Source organism: Lepus europaeus, chromosome 18 (assembly GCF_033115175.1).
Source record: "Lepus europaeus isolate LE1 chromosome 18, mLepTim1.pri, whole genome shotgun sequence".
Lineage (NCBI taxonomy): Eukaryota > Metazoa > Chordata > Mammalia > Lagomorpha > Leporidae > Lepus > Lepus europaeus.
The window spans coordinates 51,678,555-51,697,612 of record NC_084844.1 but is presented as its reverse complement, the minus strand read 5'-3'; the positions used below and the strand labels follow the sequence as shown (position 1 = coordinate 51,697,612).

The window sequence follows — 19,058 nt, the reverse complement described above, 5'->3', positions numbered from 1 at the left end:
CCTGCAAACACTGGCATCCCATGTGGGCACCAGTTTGAGTCCCAGCTGTTGCTCTTCCAACCCAGCTCCTGCTAATGCACCTGGGAAAGCAGCAGAAGATGGCCCAAGTGCTTGGGTCCCTGCCACCATGGAGACCAGGATAAAGTTCCTAGCTCCTGCCTGGCCCAGCCCTGGTCATTGTGGCCATTTGGGGAATGAACAGCAGATGAAAGATCTTTTTCTTTGTAACTCTGCCTAACAAATAAATCTTTTTAAACAATTATCCAGTGGGGGGCCGGTGCTGTGGCACAGCGGGCTAACACCCTGGCCTGAAGCGCCCGCATCCCTTATGGGCACGGATTTGAGACTTGGCTGCTCCACTTCTGATCCAGCTCTCTGCTATGGCCTGGGATAACAGTGGAAGATGGCTCATGCCCTTGGGCCCCTGCACCCACCTGGGAGACCCAGAAGAAGCTCCTGGCTCCTGGCTTCAGATTGGTGCAGCTCCAGCCATGCGGCCATTTGGGGAGTGAACCATTGGATGGAAGACCTCTCTGTGTAACTGACTTTCAAATAAATAAATAAATCTTTTTTTTAAAAAATTATCCAATGGGCTGGCACTGTGGCACAATATGTTACACTGACATTTGTAATGTTGGCATTCCATATGGGCGCCAGTTCGAGTCCTAGCTGTTACACTTCCAATCCAGCTCCCTGCTAATGTGCCTGGGAGAGTAGCAGAAGACGGCCCCTGCCACTCATGTGGGGGACCCAGATAGAGTCCCTGGCTCCTGGCTTCAGCCTGGCCAAGCCCTGGCTGTTGAGGCTAACTAGGGAGTGAATCAGTGGCTAGAAGCACACTCTCTCCCTCTCTATATATCTCTTTCAAATAACTAATTTAAAAAAAAAAGTAAATTAAAAATAATTTTAAATGTATTTTAAAAATTAAAAATAGGGGCCAACACTGAGGTGCAGTGGGATAAGCCACAGCTTGCAACACCAGCATCCCAAATCAGAGTGCCAGTTCAAGTCCTGGCACTTCCAACCCAGCTCCCTGCTAATGCATCTGGGAGACAGCAGGTGATGGCCCAAGTCCTTGGGTTTGTGCCACCCTCAAGGGAGACCCAGATGGAGTTCTTGGCCTGGCTTAGCTCTGGCTGTTACAGACTTTGGGGGAATGAGCCAGTGAAGGAAGATCTGAATCTCTCTGCCTCTCTCTGTCATTCTGCCTTTTCAATAGGTAAATCCTTCAAAAACAAAATGTTTAATGACAAAAGATACCACAAAGTGAAGAGGGAAACAACAGATTACGGAAAATTTTGTTACATGGAAAGTTTATGTCAAAATTGTCAAGGAGCTCTAGCAGATTAAAAAAAAAAAAAGGATAAAAACCTAATAAACAAAAACAAAATATGTAGCCATGTAAGAAATAGCTTAGGGAGTCAGCATTGTGGCCCAGCAGGTTAAGCCACCTGCTACACCTGGGCATCCCGTATGAGTGCTGGTTCGTGTTGTGTCCCGGCTGCACTTCACATCCAGCTACTTGCCACTGTGCCTGGGAAAGCAGTGGAAGATGGCCCAAGTGGTTAGGCCCCTGCACCCACGTGAGTGACCAAGAAGAAGGTCCTAGCTGCTGGCTTCAGTCTGGCCCAGCCCTGGCCATTGTGGCCATTTGGGAGAGTGAACAAGCAGATGGAGGATCTCTTTGTCCCTGTATCTCTGTAACTCTGCCTTTCAAATAAATAAATAAATAAATAAATAATATTTTTAAAAGATTTTATTTATTTTTTACTTGAGAGTCAGAGTTACACAGAGAGAAGAGAGGCAGAAGTCTTCCATCTGATGGTTCACTCCCCAATTGGCCGCAATGGCCTGAACTGCGCCGATCCGAAGCCAGGAGCCAGGAGCCTGCGATGCCAGTGCCGCAGGCGGAGGATTAACCTGCGCCACGGCACCGGCCCCCGGTGCAAAAAATTTTTCAAGTCTGGGACCAGTGCCGTGGCGTAGTGGGTTAAGCCGCTGCCTGCAATGCCAGCATCCATATGGCACTGGGCTGCTCCACTTCCAATCCAGCTCCCTGTTAATGTGCCTGAGAGAGCAGCAGAGGGTGGCCCACAAGCTCGAGCCCCTGCACTCACGTAGGAGGCGGAGATGAAGCTGCTGGCTTGTGGCTTCAGCCTGGTCTAGCCCTGATCAGTGTCTTTGCAGCCATTTTGGGAGGGAACTAGTGAATGAAAGACTTCTCTCTTTCTCTCCACCTTGCTGCAATTCTGACTTTCAAATAAATAAATCTTTATAAAATTTTTTTTGAAGTCAAAATTTTTTTTCATAGTATATATTTTCCATGGACATTTTAAATCATAAAAAGATAATTAATTAATTTGGGAGGTATAGAGAGAGGGAGAGAGAGACCCCTCCCCAAATTCCTACAACCATGGGAACTGGGCTGAGCTGAAGCTGGGGTCTGGGAACTCCAACCAGGTGTCCTGTGTGGGTGGCAGGAACCACTGGAGCCATCACTGCTGCCTCCCAGAGCCTGCATCAGCAGGAAGTTGGGGTCAGGAGCCGGAGCCGGGAATTGAACCCGGGTACTCCAGTGTGGGACATGGACATCTTAAGTGCTAGATCCTTTGCAAACTTTTTTGAAACACCATTATATACGCACAATTTTATCATGAATGTACAATAAACATACACCTGCATCATATATGTAAGGATCACTGGGTTTTAGTCATTGTTATACCCAAAGTGAAATATATTATACATACTTTGGTCATCTTTTTCCACTCAATCAATTTCACATGTCAGTCCTTCACCTGATAAAGGTCTAAATAATTTTTCAAAAATATTTTATTTAGGGACCGGCGCTATGGTGCAGTGGGTTAATGCCCTGCCTGAAGCGCCAGCATCCCATATGGGCGCCGGTTCTAGTCCCAGCTGCTCCACTTTGATCCAGCTCTCTGCTATGGCCTGGGAAAACAGTAGAAGATGGCCCAAGTGCTTGGGCCCCTGCACCCGCATGGGAGACCCAGAAGAAACTCCTGGCTCCTGGCTTCAGATGGGCACAGCTCCAGCCATTGCAGCCAACTGGGGAGTGAACCAACGGAAGGAAGACTTTTCTCTTTGTCTCTCCCTCTCACTGCCTGTAACGCTACCTCTCAAGTAAAATAAATAAAATCTTTAAAAAAAATTTTTGCACCAAAATATCTAAATTCCATTTCCCATGACTTTTTAAGCACCTTTGTATATATGAATATGTAATAAAACTATTTTTTTTTGACAGGCAGAATTAGATAGTGAGAGAGAGAGAGAGAGAGAGAGAAAGGTCTTCCTTCCATTGGTTCACCCCCCAGTTGGCCACCGCGGCTGGCGTGCTGCGCCAATCCGAAGCCAGGAGCCACGTGCCCCCGACCTGGTCTCCCAAGCGGGTGCAGGGCCCAAGGACCTGGGCCATCCTCCACTGCTTTCCCAGGCCACAGCAGAGAGCTGGACTGGAAGAGGGGCAACCGGGACAGAATCCAGCGCCCCAACCTGGACTAGAACCCAGGGTGCCAGCACCGCAGGGAGAGGATTAGCCAAGTGAGCCTCGGCGCCAGCCTAAAACTCTTTTTCAAAGCAAATGGTAATACCAACTGATTGCAAAAAATATCCACAAAAATAAAAAATGAAAATCAGGAGCCAGCATTGTGAGGCAGCAGATTAAACAACTGCCTGTGCTGCTGGCTTCCCATGTAGGCCCTTGTTCATGTCCTGGCTGCTCCACTTCCGATCCAGCTCCCTGCTGGTGCACCTGGGAAAACAGTAGAAGATGGCCCAAGTGCTGGGGCCCCTGCACCCACATGGGAGACCCGAATGAAGTTCCAAACTCCTGGTTTCAGCCTGGTCCATCCACAGCAATTGGGGCCACATAGGGAGTGAACCCGTAGATGGAAAGTCTCCCCCCACCCTCTCTGCAACTCTGCCTTTCAAATAAATAAATACTTAACAAAAAAGTCATAAATTCCTCCCCTCCCCTTATAGAGCAATATAACTGCTGTGTCTAACCACCCACTCTTCTGTTCTGTGTCCTTGTATACAAACTTAGGCTCCTGCAGGTCTGATATCTTGTTTTGAGGTCAATGTTTCTTCTATTTAACTTCTCCCATCTGTCTCTAAGCATTTAATGATGTTCTTTTCGCCATAAACCACCCATCCTTTTTGCCCCAGCTTCAATGCTGCCTCCTCTAAGAACCCTTCCCGGGCCGGCGCTGTGGGGCAGCAGGTGAAAGCTTGTGCTGCTGGCATCCCGTGTGGGCACCGGCTCCAGTCCTGGCTGCTCCACTTCTGATCCAGCTCCCTGCTAGTGCACCTGGGAAAGCAGCAGCAGATTGCCTGAGTGCTTGGGCCCCTGCACCCACACGGGAGACCCAGAGAGAGCTCCTCACTCCTGGCTTTAGCCATGCCCAGCCCCAGCTGTTGCAGCCATTTGGGGAGTGAACCAGAGGATGAAGACCTCTCTGTCACTCCCTCTCTCTCTTTGTAACTCTGCCTTTCAAATAACTAAAATAAACCTTTAAAAAAAGAAAGCTTCCCTTTGAAGCCCCCAGAAGGGGGTGGCTGGTCCCTGAATTTTGTCATCACCAGCTTTCTCCCCTTCCTGGATCACGTTTCTCTCTACCTTGTATGAGTTTCTCGTGTGCTCCTCACCTTTTCCGTTAAACTGGGGAGCTCCTTGGGGGCAGGAACTCTGCCTCCTTCATAAGTGTGTCTTCATGGTGCCTAGAATGCACACAGTAGGCACTTTATGAGTACGGTTGAATGGAGGAGTGTAGATATCCTCCCGCGGTTGCACTGAATGATCTCAAGATGTTGTGCACGAAGCCAGCCAAGGCGAGGCAGGCAGTTGGCAATTAAGACACCCTTGGAACACCCACATCCCGTATCAGAGCATCTGAGTTCAGATCCTGGCCTTTCCACTTGGGACCCAGCTTTCTGCTAGTGCACACCAGGAGAGGCAACAGATAATAGCTCCAGTACTCAGGCCCCTGCCGCCCATGTAGGAGACTCAGGTTGAGTTCCAAGCTTCTGGTTTTGGCTAAGACCAGCCCTGGCTGCTGCCGGCATTTGAGAATGAACCAGCAAATGTAAGGTCTCTGGCACTGTCTCTCTGTCTCTCTCTCTCTCTCTTTTTAATAGAGATTTATTTATTTTATTTGAAACACAGAGTTACAGAGAGGTAGAGAGAGAGAGAGAGAGAGAGGTCTTCCATCTGCTGGTTCACTCCCTAAATGGCCGCGATGGCAGGAGCTGGGCCAATCTGAAGCCAGGAGCCAGGAGCTTCTTCTGGGTCTCCCACATGGGTGCAGGGGCCCAAGCACTTGGGCCATCCTCAGCTGCTTTCCCAGGCACATTAGCAGGGAGCTAGATTGTAAGTGGAGCAGTCGGGACTCAAACTGGCACCCATATGGGATGCCGGCCCTGCAGGCCGGGCTTTAACCCACTGCAGCACAGCACTGGCCCCTCTGTCTTTTAATAAATAAAAATGTCTTATAAAATTAGTCGAGGTGAAGGAGAGGGGACAGGATGCTTGGGCACTGGAAGGAAGAGACAAAGGCAGGGAAGCAACCCCCAAACATGGGTAACCCTGGGATCGCCCACAAACCCCTTCCACTCTCTTCCCAGGGCTCAGAAAGGAACAACCGGCACACAGGGCTCTGTGTGTGATATATATTTATATATATAGTTGCTCTCATTTTATTGTACTTTATCCTCTTTTTACAGTAGATCTGTCACAGGCATTAAATAACTGCAGAGAGAGAGACCACTGGGGAAGGGGTGGGTGCGGGAAAGCCTGAGGACCCAATGGGAAGAGACATGGATCCAGCAAGAGGAAGAAGGGAGGGACTCGTGGGAGGGGGGAGGCGGGGCAGCACTAACAGAGGAAAGGGGGGGTTAGAGAGATCAGGAGGGAGGGACGGGGGAGAAAAAGTTAAAATGCCTCAGAAGCTAAGACACTCGGGGCAGGGGGCCCTCACTGAACATTCTAGGGGTGTTCTGGGGTGTTTCCTGTAAAGGCAGAAGATCTGGGAGAGACGGAGCCGAGAAATTCGGATCCTGGACGGAGGCGGGCATTTGAAACTTTGGGGATGGCATGCGCAGGAGACAGAAGGGATTAGTGATTTGTTGATGACTTGCTAAGGTCAGAGAGAGAGGACAGTGGGGGCCGCCGCTATGGCTCGGGGAGGGAGGTGGAGCAGTCCCACAGCCAAGCACGTTTCCCAAGGTAGCCGCTAGGGACGGGGCCAAGACGGCCACCCCTCCCCCAGAGCTCCCTGGGAAGTGGAACTTGAAGGATATTCTGGGAAGGCAAACGGGGGAAGGGCACCATCCATAGAAACAGAATTCAGCCCAGGTCAACCCTGCCCTCCTGAGTCAGTCCTGGCTCCTGGGGGTGACAGGAGGGACAGGGAGGGAACCAGGGGGCGCTAGAGGATGTTCGAGAAGGATCCTTAGGGACTCCTTTTCCAGTCCCTGTTTTCCAGCTCATGGGGTGAGAAGTAGCAGGATGTGCCAGGGAAGAGGGGCAAGGCCACAGAACCAACCACCTTGTGCTCAGGCACCAACCAATGGCTGCCTTCCAGAGGCGGGACTAGGGAGCGAGCCAGAGAGGTCAAAATCCTTCAAGACAGGGACAGCGTGGACCAAGCAGGAGGGTGGGGACAGAAAGGAACAGAGACGAAAGCTCAGGAACGGAGGTGAGAAAGCCGAGGGCTGACACGAGGGACGTGCGTGTGTGTGCGTGTGTGTGGGTGTGTGTGTGCATGTGTGTAGGGCAGTGGGTAAGTGGGTGTTTTCTGTAGCACCCAAAGGAAAGGGGGGCAGAAGTGGTAGCTGCAAGGACACTCCTCTCGCAACCACAGCAGAACCAACCACTCCGTGACCTTCTGGGTAACCCACCTCCCCGATCCGGCCGAGCTAAGGTTGGAGGAAGTTGGGGTGGGGGGAATGTGTGTAGCCAGGGGGGTCACAGCGCACATCAGAAGTCAAGGAGAAAGGTGTGAGGCTCAGACAAGTCATAGCTCTGTTATAAAAAATACCTTTGGGGTGGGTGAGGGAGGGATCAGGCAGGGTCAGGGACATTCCAGAAGCATCCACAGGAGAGAGGTGGGGGTGAGAGGAAGGGGCCTCAGGTTTTGTTGATGCGCAGTTTGAAGGCCACGCGGCCGGCGAACTTGTCCCGCTCGTCGTCGGTGGCAATGTTGGCGGCGTTGATGCGGCACTCCACGTTCACCTCCACGTTGGGGGTCACGTTCAGGAACTTCACGGCCACCAGGGGCTGTGTGTAGTTCACCTGGGCCACAGGGGAGCAAGGGTCTAGGCCTAAAGCAGCCCCGCCTTCTCCCCAAGGCCCCCTGTGTCTCCCAAGGAGTCACCATCCTCGGCCGCTCCCCGACTTACGTGGAACTTTTTGCCGTAGTAAGGGAAGTACATGAGGTCGATGTTGCCATTGGCTGGGAACATGACGAAGTTGCCCAGATTCTCAGCATCTTCATCTCGCTGTGCGGGTACAGGAAGCAGGAGGGGTGGGTGCATTAGGGAAGGCACCCCAAAGCTCACTACACTCCTCTTGGCTTTTTCTTTGCCCCAAGTTATCCCTGCCTTGAGCTGTGGAGTGCTGGGTGCCTGTGCAAGTGTATGGGAGTGAGTAGCCCGGCTCTCATCACACAGTGAACCCCTAAAAAGATGCTAAGGACACCAAGGCCTCCTACTCTACTCCTACCCCAGTTCTTACCCCATCCTCAGGAATCGGTCTCTGGAGCAGAGCCAAGAGAGAACAGACAAACGGGTGAGCGCTGGAGCGCTCGGGGGAAGCAGGGAGGGGGCAGCATGGCAAGGGGCAGAGGTTTCTAGGGAGGACAGAGTGGGGGAGCCGGGCACCAGGGACGCTTGGGGTGGCAGATGGTGCAGAGAGAGCAGCGGCTACCAGGGACCTACAGGGAACTGGCGGAGAGGAGCGAGACGCGAGGGAGGGCAGAGGACAAAGACAACCAGGGCGGGAGAAGGAGAAGGCAGGAGGCTAGAGGGAGAGGCCAGAAGTCAAGACTTTGGAGGAGTGTGTTTAACCCCTCGAGAGCGGGCATCTGCATCCTAGGGAAGCAAGAGGCGCGGGAGCCCCTTGGAGGCGAAGCCACATTGAAGCCCCTTCTTACCCCCTTGTCCCTATAGTGTAGGGGCCTCTGGCAAGCAAAGAAAATAACGGAGACATGAGCGAATCACACGGAAACCACCAAGAACACACAGGGGAGCAGGAAGCAGGGCCACGCCAACTCACCTTCCCGGCACAGGTGACGTTCATGCTCTGGTTGGCTCCTGCATAGAAGTTGATGACCTGCAGTGAGGAGGGACGGTGGTGACAGTTAGGGAAGCTGTCACCGCCATGGGCATCCAACCGTCCAGCTGCCAAGCGCAGCCTCCCATGACCCCACCTTCCTCTTCTCTCAGCTCCTCAAATACCCAAAAATCTCTCTAAGGCCTGGCAGCCCCAATGACCAGACACAGGTGTCAGCAGACGGTGGCCCCCCGAGGACAAAGGTCTTGGTACCCGGTTCATCTTGATGAAGACACAGGGCTGCCCAGTGCTGTAACCGTAGTGGGTGGGGTCCCCGATGCCAGAGCAGTTGCCCAGCTGAGTTCGGTTGAATTGGCAGGCGCGTTTCGGGTAGTTGAGGACTCCGTTATCTGGCTGTTCATAATAGCGCCCGGGGCGGCACACATCATTCTTTTGGGCTTGGATGGAGTCGTTGTAAGCTAAGGAGGTAGAAGGAAGCAGAAAAGTCACAAGCCCAAGGTGGGGCTCCAACCCCCTGCCCAAGGTCCCAGACGACCACAGAGCCAGCCCCACACTCACGTTCCAAGAACTTGTTGAGTTTCTGGACGTGCTGGTCCCAGCTTTCAGTGTCACTGACATTGACAATGACGTCAAGGTTCTCCGTCTTGGGGCGAATCATCAAGCCTACAGCAGCAGACATGGGTGGGAGTGGGGGGTCATGGAAGATGAAGGGCCACACTCAGAGGGGAGAAGATGGGCATGGAGAACCAGGGCAAGGTGCAGAAAAGCACAACTCCCCAGCACACAGGGAGTGGCTCACCGGAAGCTGAGGGCACGGCAGCCCCTCACTCACCGGGTGTGGCCAGTCGGTCCTGGTACTTGGGGGTATGTTCAGAGACAGTCTGCAGCATCACCCACATGGTGAGGGTGAACATGGCGGTGAGGAAGCCATAGAAGACGAGGTAGAAGAGGAGGATAAAGGCTAGGGAGGAGGAAACGGGTCAGTAGGTTCAAAGTCTCCCGCCATGACCTCACCTCTCCCCACACACCCTTCCAGCCACTGAGGAGTTCTGCGCTGGGCTGATGGCAGAGCCAAGGGGACGGCTCAGAGCTGTCCCCCAGGGAGCAAAATGAGACAAACTGGAAACAGGCAGTTGTGTCTGGCTTCCAGCCAGGACTCCCAGCCCCCTCCTGGTCCTGGAGCACAGCGAAGCCCAACCTTGCGAAAACCACAAGAGACCTAAAACTCTTGTTGCTGGGACAACCCCAAGTACAGGCCGCTGTCATTTTGCCTCCAATTACGTTTCCAACTTCCCAGCCATGCATGGCCCTGAAAAGGCACAACATCTGTTCCGACAATCCTGCTTGCTCCTCGTGCCTAAGGCTGTCCTTGTGAAGCAGCTCCCGGCCACCATTCACCTCCAAGCTCTCCCACCACCCTGCAGAGCCTGGACCCACTGACGGCAGTACGACCCTCCCCTCTCCTGGAGCCCCCAGAACCAAACCTAGAACTCAACTCCTGGACACTCTGGCCTAGCTACCAGGTCTCTGTGCAAGCTGCAAAGCTTGCAGTCAGCTCACCCTCAACACACACACACACACACACACACACACACACACACACGGAGCCCTGGGCAGCAGGGGGCCTGAAGGCAGAGTTCCCACAGCCTTCCTTTGACCCCTCCCCTCTCCAGGCTCTCTCAGCATGTGGTAAGGGCCTCCTGCTCTGATCACCTGAGACCACAGGCTTCCACCTCCCTGAAGTCCCTGCAAATTCTCTAAGCATGCATGGAGCCCTAGGGGCTGGCCTCCAAGGGCAGGGATTACGCTGGACTCCCCTCAGGGGGCCCCAGGTGGGTGGGCTGATGGGGATCACATCCAATCAGTGTGGATGGAAGGCAAATTGTGTCGCGCAGGGTCCCCTGTGCTTCGACTTCCCTGCCTGTGAATCCCTTTCAGAATTCCAGCCCTCACTGCACCTGTGCCCATCGCCAAGCCCCTGACCACGGACAACTCCCTCCACACCCTGAGCCCTGCCCTGCCACCATTCCCGCAGACACACCCCGCGATGATGTACACGTCTCGCCAGCCGCCCCTAGCTCCAAAGACATCTGGGCGGAACATCCAGCCCCTAAAACCTCAGGGGGTCACCCTCCCCAGCAGCCCCCTCCACCCAAAAAAGCAGCCACCGACTACTCCAAACGCCAGGTGGTGGGAGACTGGACCCACAACTTCGGCTGTTTAGAACCCCCTCACACACGCCCCCCTCTAAGACCCGCCCCCTCATGAATGTTCCCAGGGTCCAGGGGGTGGGCATGAGCTAAAAATAGCCGGCTGGCGAGCTGGTGGGAGCCAGAGGGAGGGAAGGGGCGCCCTTCCGAGGCGGGGGCCGGCGGCGCAGAGCGCAAAGGCCCCGAGAGAGGGCGTGAGCGCCGCGGCGCGGACACGCGCGCAGAGCCCGCGCGCGACCCCCCGCCCGAGGGGGCTCCGCGGGGGGCGGGAAGGCGGCAGTGACCTACTTTCTCCGCCTCCGCAGCGGCCAGCCGGGGAGATTAGACCGGTGATTCGGCCCCCTCCCAGCCCCGAGCCCGGCAGGGGGGCCGGACGCCGGGAACCGGGAGCCGAGCTGGGGCCGAGCCGGCAGGATCGTGCGCCCCCGAGGCGTCGCCTCGCCGCCTCCCCAGGCCCCTCGCGCGCCGACCCTGCGTACCCCAGCTGGTCCCAGTGCGGCCCATGAACTGGTGCGTCCTCGGGTTCCACACGAACTCCTTCCACTCCTCAACCACCTGCCCGCAGCTCTTCTTCTCTTTCTGGATGACCATCTTGGCGGCGCGGGGCGAGTCCCGGCGCGGGGCGGGGGGCTGCGGAGAAGCGGGGGCGCCGCGCGCTGGAGCCCTCCACGCGCTGGAGCGTGCGGGGAGCAGAGGCGCTGAGAGCGAGGGAGCCCCCTCTCAGATGTGCAGCTGCTGCGAATCCCGGGGTGCACGGCCACGCGCGGCGGGGTGCTGGCAGCGCGGCGGAGGTGCTGCTATGCTAGGCCCCCCGACTGCGATGGAAAGGGGGCTGTCAGGGTAGGGATGGATGACAAGGGGAGGGGTGCGACGCAGCTTCGGCCCTCAGACCGCCTGGAAGCAAACCGAAAAAGGGTGCAAAAAAACAGACGGCTACGAAACCCGAGCGAAACGCAGAGAAAAGCGGGGTGCAAAGAGGCAGGGAGAGGTGGGGGAGGGGGCCGCCCCGAAATCCAAGATGCCAAGAGGCTAAGTAACGGGGTGGGTGACCGCTCAGGGCTCCAGTGGTGGCTCGGCCGCGAGGGTGGGGCGGGGACGCGCAGTTGGGGGACAGCCGGGGATGGGGGCCCCCCGGGCGGAGGCTCCGCTCCTCAGCAGTGCGGGGCCCGCGGTCTCGGCGCGCGGTCTTTATACTCTGCGGCTCTGAGGGTGCCCGCCTCCTTCCCACCCCCCAGAAGCCCCGCCCCCGCCGTTGGCCCGGGCGACCTCATGCATATGCAAATATGGAGCGAGCCCTTGGGCCCGCCCCCCCGCCGCCTCTTTAGGACCAGGCTGTTTGTCCCCTGCCCCCACCCCAGATACTAGACTGGAACAGGGTGGAAGGAAGGGTACAGGGCGAGTCTGGGTGGAGTAGAGAGAGAGAGAGATAACCCCCGGGAGACTCAGAGACTGTTCAAAGATGGGGCCCCAAGCAGGGAGTTAGAAAAGCACTAAGATATACGAGGAGATGCCCCGGAAGTGTCCAGATGTGAGAGGAATGGAGAAAAAGCCAGAGACCAGGAAAGACGGCGCGAGACAGCAGCGGGGATGCTGGACCAGCGGAAGGAAGCCAGACCAAACCACAAACAGACCTCCAGAAGCCCCCGCAGGAGGGCAATCCCCCATCCCACCCCCAAGACCTCCTATAAGGAGGCGCGGGTTCCCCATCTTCCCAGCACAGGTTCCCCTGAAGCCCTGTCCCCAGCATGGCCCGGAGACCCCAGCCCTGTAGCCGGGCCTGCCCAGAGGTTCTGCCCACACCCCCAGCTCCATGCCTGAATTTCCCTCCCACCTCCTTATTGAGCACCTGCTGGAGACTGTGTGCAGCTGTCTTTCAAGAGAGGCCAAGACAGGTTCAAGTGAAGTGCCAGCTCTCACAAGGCGGCAGCGGCCCACTGCCGGGGAGGGGAGGAGAGGAGGGAGTGTTTAAGAATTACAGCTTCGGGGCTGGCGCTGTGGCATAGCAGGTAAAGCTGCCGCCTGCAGTGCTGGCATTCCATGTGGGCGCCGGTTCCAGTCCCTGCTGTTCCACTTCCTATTCTGCTCTCTGCTATGGCCTGGGATAGCAGTAGAAGATGGCTCAAGTCCCTGGGCCCCTGCACCCATGTGGGAGACCTGGAGGAAGCTCCTGGCTCCTGGCTTCAGCCTGGCTCAGCTCCGGCCATTGCAGCCATTTGGGGAGTGAACCAATGGATGGAAGACTGACCTCTCTCTCTCTCTCTCTCTCTCTCTCTCTCTCTCTCTCTCTCTAACTCTGGCTTTCAAATAAATAAATCTAAAAAAAAAAAAAAAAAAAAAAAGAATCACCAGCTTCAAATCTTGTCACTTTTACTTGGAGACATTCTTTGCTTTCCACACTCAGCCTAAATCCCTGGCCCAGGTCCTCAACATCTCTCCTATCACTCTTGTCCTCAAACAGAGTCCCTCCAGTCCAGTGCCAGCTCGTGACGTGCAACCTGCTCTGCTGCCAAAGGCCCCAGCTCAGAATTGCTTGGTTGCATGCTCTGCTATCTCCATCTTGAAATTCTTCATAGCTTTATCTTTGAACTTGTGCTTCGTAGATAAGCTCCAGTGGAACACTGGCGCATGGGTGTGAGCAGGTGCATGTGATATGCTGGCCCCACCACACGAATTCTGGTTTACCTGCGATTCCTGGAAGTAGACTCAAAGGGAGTTCCACTAGACCCAAAGCAAGCATGAAGGGAATGTGTTATGTCTACATAACTAAGTGAGTTCGTCTACAACTTTTATTTGACAGAGTTAGATAGTGAGAGAGAGAGAGAGAGAGAAAGGTCTTACTTCCGTTGGTTCACTCCCCAAATGGCTGCTATGGCCAGCACTGCATGGATCCGAAACCAGGAGCCAGGTGCTTCCTCCTGGTCTCCCATGCGGGTGCAGGGCCCAAGGACTTGGGCCATCCTCCACTGCCTTCCCAGGCCACAGCAGAGAGCTGGACTGGAAGAGGAGCAACCGGGACTAGAACCCGGTGCTCATATGGAATGCTGGCGCCGCAGGCGGAGGATTAGCCTATTGAGCTGTAGTGCCGGCCTCATCTACCATTGAGAGTGCTGATAGATGAGAGGCCACACTTTGTGGTGGAAGCAGAACTTAATTTGAACACGGAAAACAAGCAACGTCATTCTACCTTTCCATATGCGCGTTGAGGGCGTCCTACCTGTCTTGGCTGAGTCATGTTTCTTCTCTATGTTAATTTATGTCCAAAATAAGTAAATCTGAAAACAAAACTAAAACAAAAAAAAAGTTATTTGAAAGTCAGAGTTACAGAGAGACAGGGAAAGAAAGAGAGAGCAGGGGGCTGGTGCTGTGGCATACAGGGTAAAGCTGCTGCCTGCAGCACCAGCATCCTGTATGGGCACTGATTCAAGTTCTGGCTGCTCCACTTCCGATCCAGCTCCCTGCTAATGTGCCTGGGAAAGCAGTGAAAGATGGCCAAGTCCTTGGGCCCCTGCACCCACATGGGAGACCCAGATGAAACTCCTGCTCCTGGCTTCAGCCTGGCCCAGCCCTGACCATTGCAGCCATTTGGAGAATGAACCAGCAAATGGAAGATGAATATCTCTCTCTCTCTCTCTCTCTCTCTCTACCTCTCCTCAGTAACTCTGACTTTCAAATATATAAATCTAAAAAAAAAAATAAAGAGATAGAGAGGAAGGAAGGAAGAAAAAAAGGAAAAGAAGGAAGGAAGAATTAGAGCAGCTGGGACACAAACTGGTACCCATATGGGATGCCAGCGTCACAGGCTGTGGCCTTACCCGCTATGCCACAATATTGGCCCCATTAATTCTTAATTTTTAATAGCAAAGAGAAGCACCACAAGAAGTCAAGAGAAGAACTGTGGAAGAAAGGAAAATATTTAGTCTCTCGGTGCCTCTAACAGCACTTGTCCCCTGCTGTTTGAACAACACTTTGCACTTGGTCTCCCAGATCGTGCAGAGCTGGTCCTGCTTCAGCCTGTTTTGCAGGAGACTCGATTAATTTTCTTAAAATACAGCTTTAATTAGGCCACTCCTCAGTTCAAAAGTCTTCTTGGCTCCCTGCTCCCCAGCAGGAGGGAGCCCTGCTCCCCCCATCGGACTGCAGGGTGCCCCACAGCCCACACCCAGCCAGGGTCCTCTCCTCCTTTCTCGCTAACTCCACCAGGTCCTGTGCTGCCGCTCAGCTGGCCACTCCCAGGGCAGACTCTGCTTATTCTTTTCTTTCTTTATTTTTAATTAATTAATGTATTTATTTGAATGGCAGAGAGAGAGAGAGAGAATCTTCCATTCACTGGTTCACGCCCCAGATGGCTGTAATGACCAGGGTTGGGCCAGGCCTAAGCTAGGATCCAGGAGCTTCCTCCAGGTCTCCCACGTGGGTGCAGGGGCTCAAGCACTTAAGCACTTGGGCCTTCCTCCACTGCCGCCTTCTCTTTCTTTCTTTCTTTCTTTCTTTCTTTTTTTTTATAGGCAGAATGGACAGTGAGAGAGACAGACAGAGACAGAGAGAAAGGTCTTCCTTTACCATTGGTTCACCCTTCAATGGCCACCACGGCCGGTGCACTGCGGCCAGCACACCATGCTGATCCATAGCCAGGAGCCAGGTGCTTCTCCTGGTCTCCCATGCGGGTGCAGGGCCCAAGCACTTGGGCCATCCTCCACTGCCTTCTGGGGCCACAGCAGAGAGCTGGCCTGGAAGAGGAGCAACCAGGACAGAATCTGGCGCCCCGACCAGGACTAGAACCCAGTGTGCTGGCGCCACAGGCGGAGGATTAGGCTAGTGAGCCGCGGCGCCGGCCTCCACTATCTTCTATGCTTATTCCTGACTTCACACCTGGGTTCATTTCATTTCCTCCTGGAAGTTTGCCCGTCCTCAGAGCCCAGCCCCAACTCCCATTCATTCATTCATTCATTCATCCAGCGCATACCTAATGAGCACTGGCTTACAGCTTGATGAGGCTCTGGCCCCTTTGCTCCTGGGGACCAATCTAGCAGGCAAGAAAAATAAGTGAACAAAACAATGTCAATGTTAGGCAGAAAAAGTAAGACAGACTGGTGCATCAAAAAGTTCCTGGATAGTCAGGGATGGTTTTCCTGAGGAACAGACGTTTTAAAGAAAAAAAATTGGGGGCTGGTGCTGTGGCGTAGCTGGTAACGCCACCGGCCAGCATCCCAGATATGCGTTGGTTCGAGTCCCGGCAGCACAACTTCCGATCCAGCTCTCTGCTGTGGCCTGGAAAAGCAGTAGAAGATGGCCCAAGTCCTTGGGCCCCTGCACCCACATGGGAAGACCTGGAGGAAGCTCCTGGCTCCTGGCTCCTGGCTCCTGGCTCCTGGCTTCGGATCAGCGCAACTCCAGCTGTTGCGGCCAATTGAGGAGTGAACCAGCAGATGGAAGACCTCTCTCTGCCTCTCCTTCTGTCTCTGTGTAAACTCTGGCTTTCAAATAAATAAATAAGTCTTTTTAAAAAATTTATTTCTTCATTTGAAAGGCAGAGTGATGGGGCCAGGAGTCGGGGTAGGGGGAGAGATCTTGCATCCACTGGTTCCTTCCACAAATCCCCACGGCAGCCAGGGCTTGGTCGAGCCGAATCCAAAAGCCCAAAACTTCATCCAGGTCTCCCACAGGGACAGCAAGAATTCAAGTACTTGAAGCATCCCCTGCTGCCTTCCCATGCACAGTAACAGGAAGCTGGATAGGAAATGGAGTATCTCGTACTGAAGCCAGTAGGCATCCCAGTAGTAGCCTAAACCAGTGTGCCACAATGCCAATTCCCTTCTTAAATTTTATCTATTTCTTTACATATTTGAGAGAGAGAGAGAGAGAGAGAGAGAGAGAGAGAGATGTTCCCATCCACTGGTTTACTCCCTAAATGCCTGCAACAATCTTCCTGGCTGGGACCAGGCTGGGAGGTTGGGAACTCCAACCAGGTCTCACATGTGGGTGCTAGAACTCCAATTACTTGAGCCATCATCAGTGCCTTCCAAGGTCTGCGTTAATAGGAAAGTGGAGTCAGGAGCCAGAGACAGGGACCAAACCCAGGCATTCTCATTTGGGATGCAGGTGTCCTGGCTGCTAGGCCAAACGTCCACCCTAGGAGGTGTCCTTTAATGTGAGACTTCAGTGACCCAAAGGAGCTGCGGAGAAGTGGGGGAAGAGTTTTCTGAGAAGAAGGAAGTGCAAGTTTAAGGCTGGGCATTCCAATGGAAGGCCAGAGCCATAGGGCAAGAGTCCCGAGAGGCATGCATGGGGCCAAATCATACAGGTCCTTGCAGATCAAAGGGAGCACTTTGGATTTCAATTCAGCCTTCATAGAAGTAACTCTAGGGTTTTGAGCAGGGCAGTGATGTGATCAAATTTAATGAGAGTCGCCAAGGAGGCCATGTGGAGAGCGGGGAGCAAGGAGAGCAGTTAGGAGAGCTCCACAACAAGCTGTGGGGCAGGAGGTGTGGCTGGCCTGGACCAGGGCAGCAGGTCTGCAGATGGAGATGAGAAGAGGGTTTCAAGGTCTACACTGGAGGTAGAGTGAAGGCTGCGGTGAAAGAGGAATCAAGGCTGATGCCTAAGTTTTTGTCTTTTTTTTTTAAGATTTTATTTATTTATTTGAGAGGTAGAGTTACAGACACTGAGAGAGAGACAGAGAGAAAGGTCTTCCTTCCGTTGGTTCACTCCCCAATTGGCCGCAATGGCTGGAGCCATGCCGATCCAAAGCCAGGAGCCAGGAGCTTTTTCTGGGTCTCCCACATGGGTGCAGGGACTTGAGCATTGGAACATCATCCACTGGTTTCCCAGGCACGCGAGCAAAGAGCTGGATCAGAAGTGGAGCAGCCGGGACACAAACTGGTGTCCATGTGGGATACTGGTGCTGTAGGTGGCAGCTTAACCTGCTGTGCCACAAAGCCAGCTCCATGTCTTTTCAACTAGACTCCATACCCTGGGTTTTTTTTTTTTTTTTAATGTCTATTTATTTATTTGAAAGGCAAAGGAGGGGAGGCAGAGAGACAAAGAGAGAGATTTTCCATCTGCTGGTTCACTCCCTAACCACCTGCAACAGCCAAGGCTGGGCCAGTCAAAGCCAGGAGCCATGGACTTGGTCCACCATCTGATGTTCGCAGGATGCAAATCAACCAGAAGCTGGATCAGAAGCAGAATAGCCAGGACTCAAACCCAGGCACGCAGTTATGGGATGCAGGTGTGCCAGGTGGTGGCTTAGCGCACTCTGCACCATAGTGCCCGCCCCAGACCTTTGTCTTTGTCTATTTATGTGCCCTGCACACCCAGCAATGCAGAGCTGCCAAAGATAATGCCTGGTTGGCCAGCGCTGTGGCTCAATAGGCTAATCCTCCGCCTGCGGCGCCGGCACACCGGGTTCTAGTCCCGGTCGGGGCGCCGGATTCTGTCCCGGTTGCTCCTCTTCCATTCCAGCTCTCTGCTCCCTAGAAGGCAGTGGAGGATGGCCCAAGTCCTTAGGCCTTACACTCACATGGGAGACCAGGAGGAAGCACCTGGCTCCTGGCTTCGGATCAGCGCGATGCACCAGCCGCAGCGGCCATTGGGGGGTGAACCAACGGCAAAGGAAGACCTTTCTGTATCTCTCTCACTGTCCACTCTGCCTGTCAAAAAAAGATAATGCCTGGTTGATGAACTGCACTTAAACATGGAATGCCTCCTTCTGCTAGAACCCCCAAGGATGCAAGCTGCTCTTTCCATCACCAGGGTCGGGAGCATTGGAATGGTCACGCCTCAATCTGGAGAGAGGAAACCTGGTCCCTAACCTCAAGACAGGACCTCAACACAGCCCTGGAGGCCCCCTGCTCACCGGGAGGGGAAGAACGAGTGTCTCCTGCATTGGGTCGTCTCCTGTAGGTTAGGAGGTGGTGGCCCAGCATTGATGTTCAGAACAAAAAAAACGGAGCAAGGGGAGATCTGGAAAAGTCCATGGGGGCTTGGGGTCAGAGTCATTACAAACCCCAGCCTCCTCCTGGAACCCAGCCCTCCCTCCAGGATCTCCAGAAAGGAAGAACTGGGAGAGAGAGAGAGAGAGAGAGAAAGAGAGAAAGAGAGAAAGAGAGAAAGAGAGAAAGAGAGAGAGAGAGAGAGAGAGAGAGAGAATCTTCCATCTGTTGACTCACTCCCCAAATGCCTGCAACAGCCAGGGAAGGGCCAGACTGAAGCCAGAAGTCAGGAACTCCTTCTGGGTCTCCCGTGTGGGTGGCAGGGGCCCAAGCATCTGAGCCATCATCCACTGCCTCCCAGGTGCATTATTAGTAGGGAGATGGATACAAAGCGGAGTTGGGACTCCAGTGCGGGATGTGGGTTTCCCAAGCAGGGATTTGCCCCACTGCACCAACAACACCAGCTCCTGTTGAGCAGTTTCTACAATGCCAAACACTGTATTAGACATGGAGCTTACCCACATGACCTCATCATGTGGATGATGGAGATGAGAATCTTCCCGCAACCCTATGGATAGGAGAAGTTCCCCATGTTGTACGTGGGGAAAC

At 54.1% G+C, this 19,058-nt stretch overlaps 1 protein-coding gene across 1 annotated transcript; it reads right to left on the bottom strand.

Moving 5' to 3' along the window:
- Positions 1-5,678: 5,678 nt before the first annotated feature.
- Positions 5,679-11,661, bottom strand: ATP1B2 (ATPase Na+/K+ transporting subunit beta 2). Its single transcript, XM_062174954.1, has 7 exons — positions 10,998-11,661; positions 9,141-9,269; positions 8,867-8,971; positions 8,561-8,766; positions 8,291-8,347; positions 7,417-7,515; positions 5,679-7,309 (listed from the first exon to the last, which is right to left on the bottom strand). The coding sequence occupies exons 1-7, from the start codon at positions 11,107-11,109 to the stop codon at positions 7,145-7,147; spliced, it is 873 nt and encodes a 290-aa protein (XP_062030938.1). The 5' UTR covers positions 11,110-11,661; the 3' UTR covers positions 5,679-7,144.
- Between the last annotated feature and the right edge of the window lie 7,397 nt (positions 11,662-19,058).

Coding starts and splice junctions, on each gene's coding strand:
- ATP1B2 (XM_062174954.1), bottom strand. CDS start 11,109: ATGGTCATCCAGAAAGAGAAGAAGAGCTGCGGGCAGGTGGTTGAGGAG. Junction 9,270..10,997: donor CCGCACTGGGACCAGCTGGG/GTACGCAGGGTC, acceptor CCTCCTCCCTAG/CCTTTATCCTCCTCTTCTAC. Junction 8,767..8,866: donor ACTCAACAAGTTCTTGGAAC/GTGAGTGTGGGG, acceptor CTACCTCCTTAG/CTTACAACGACTCCATCCAA.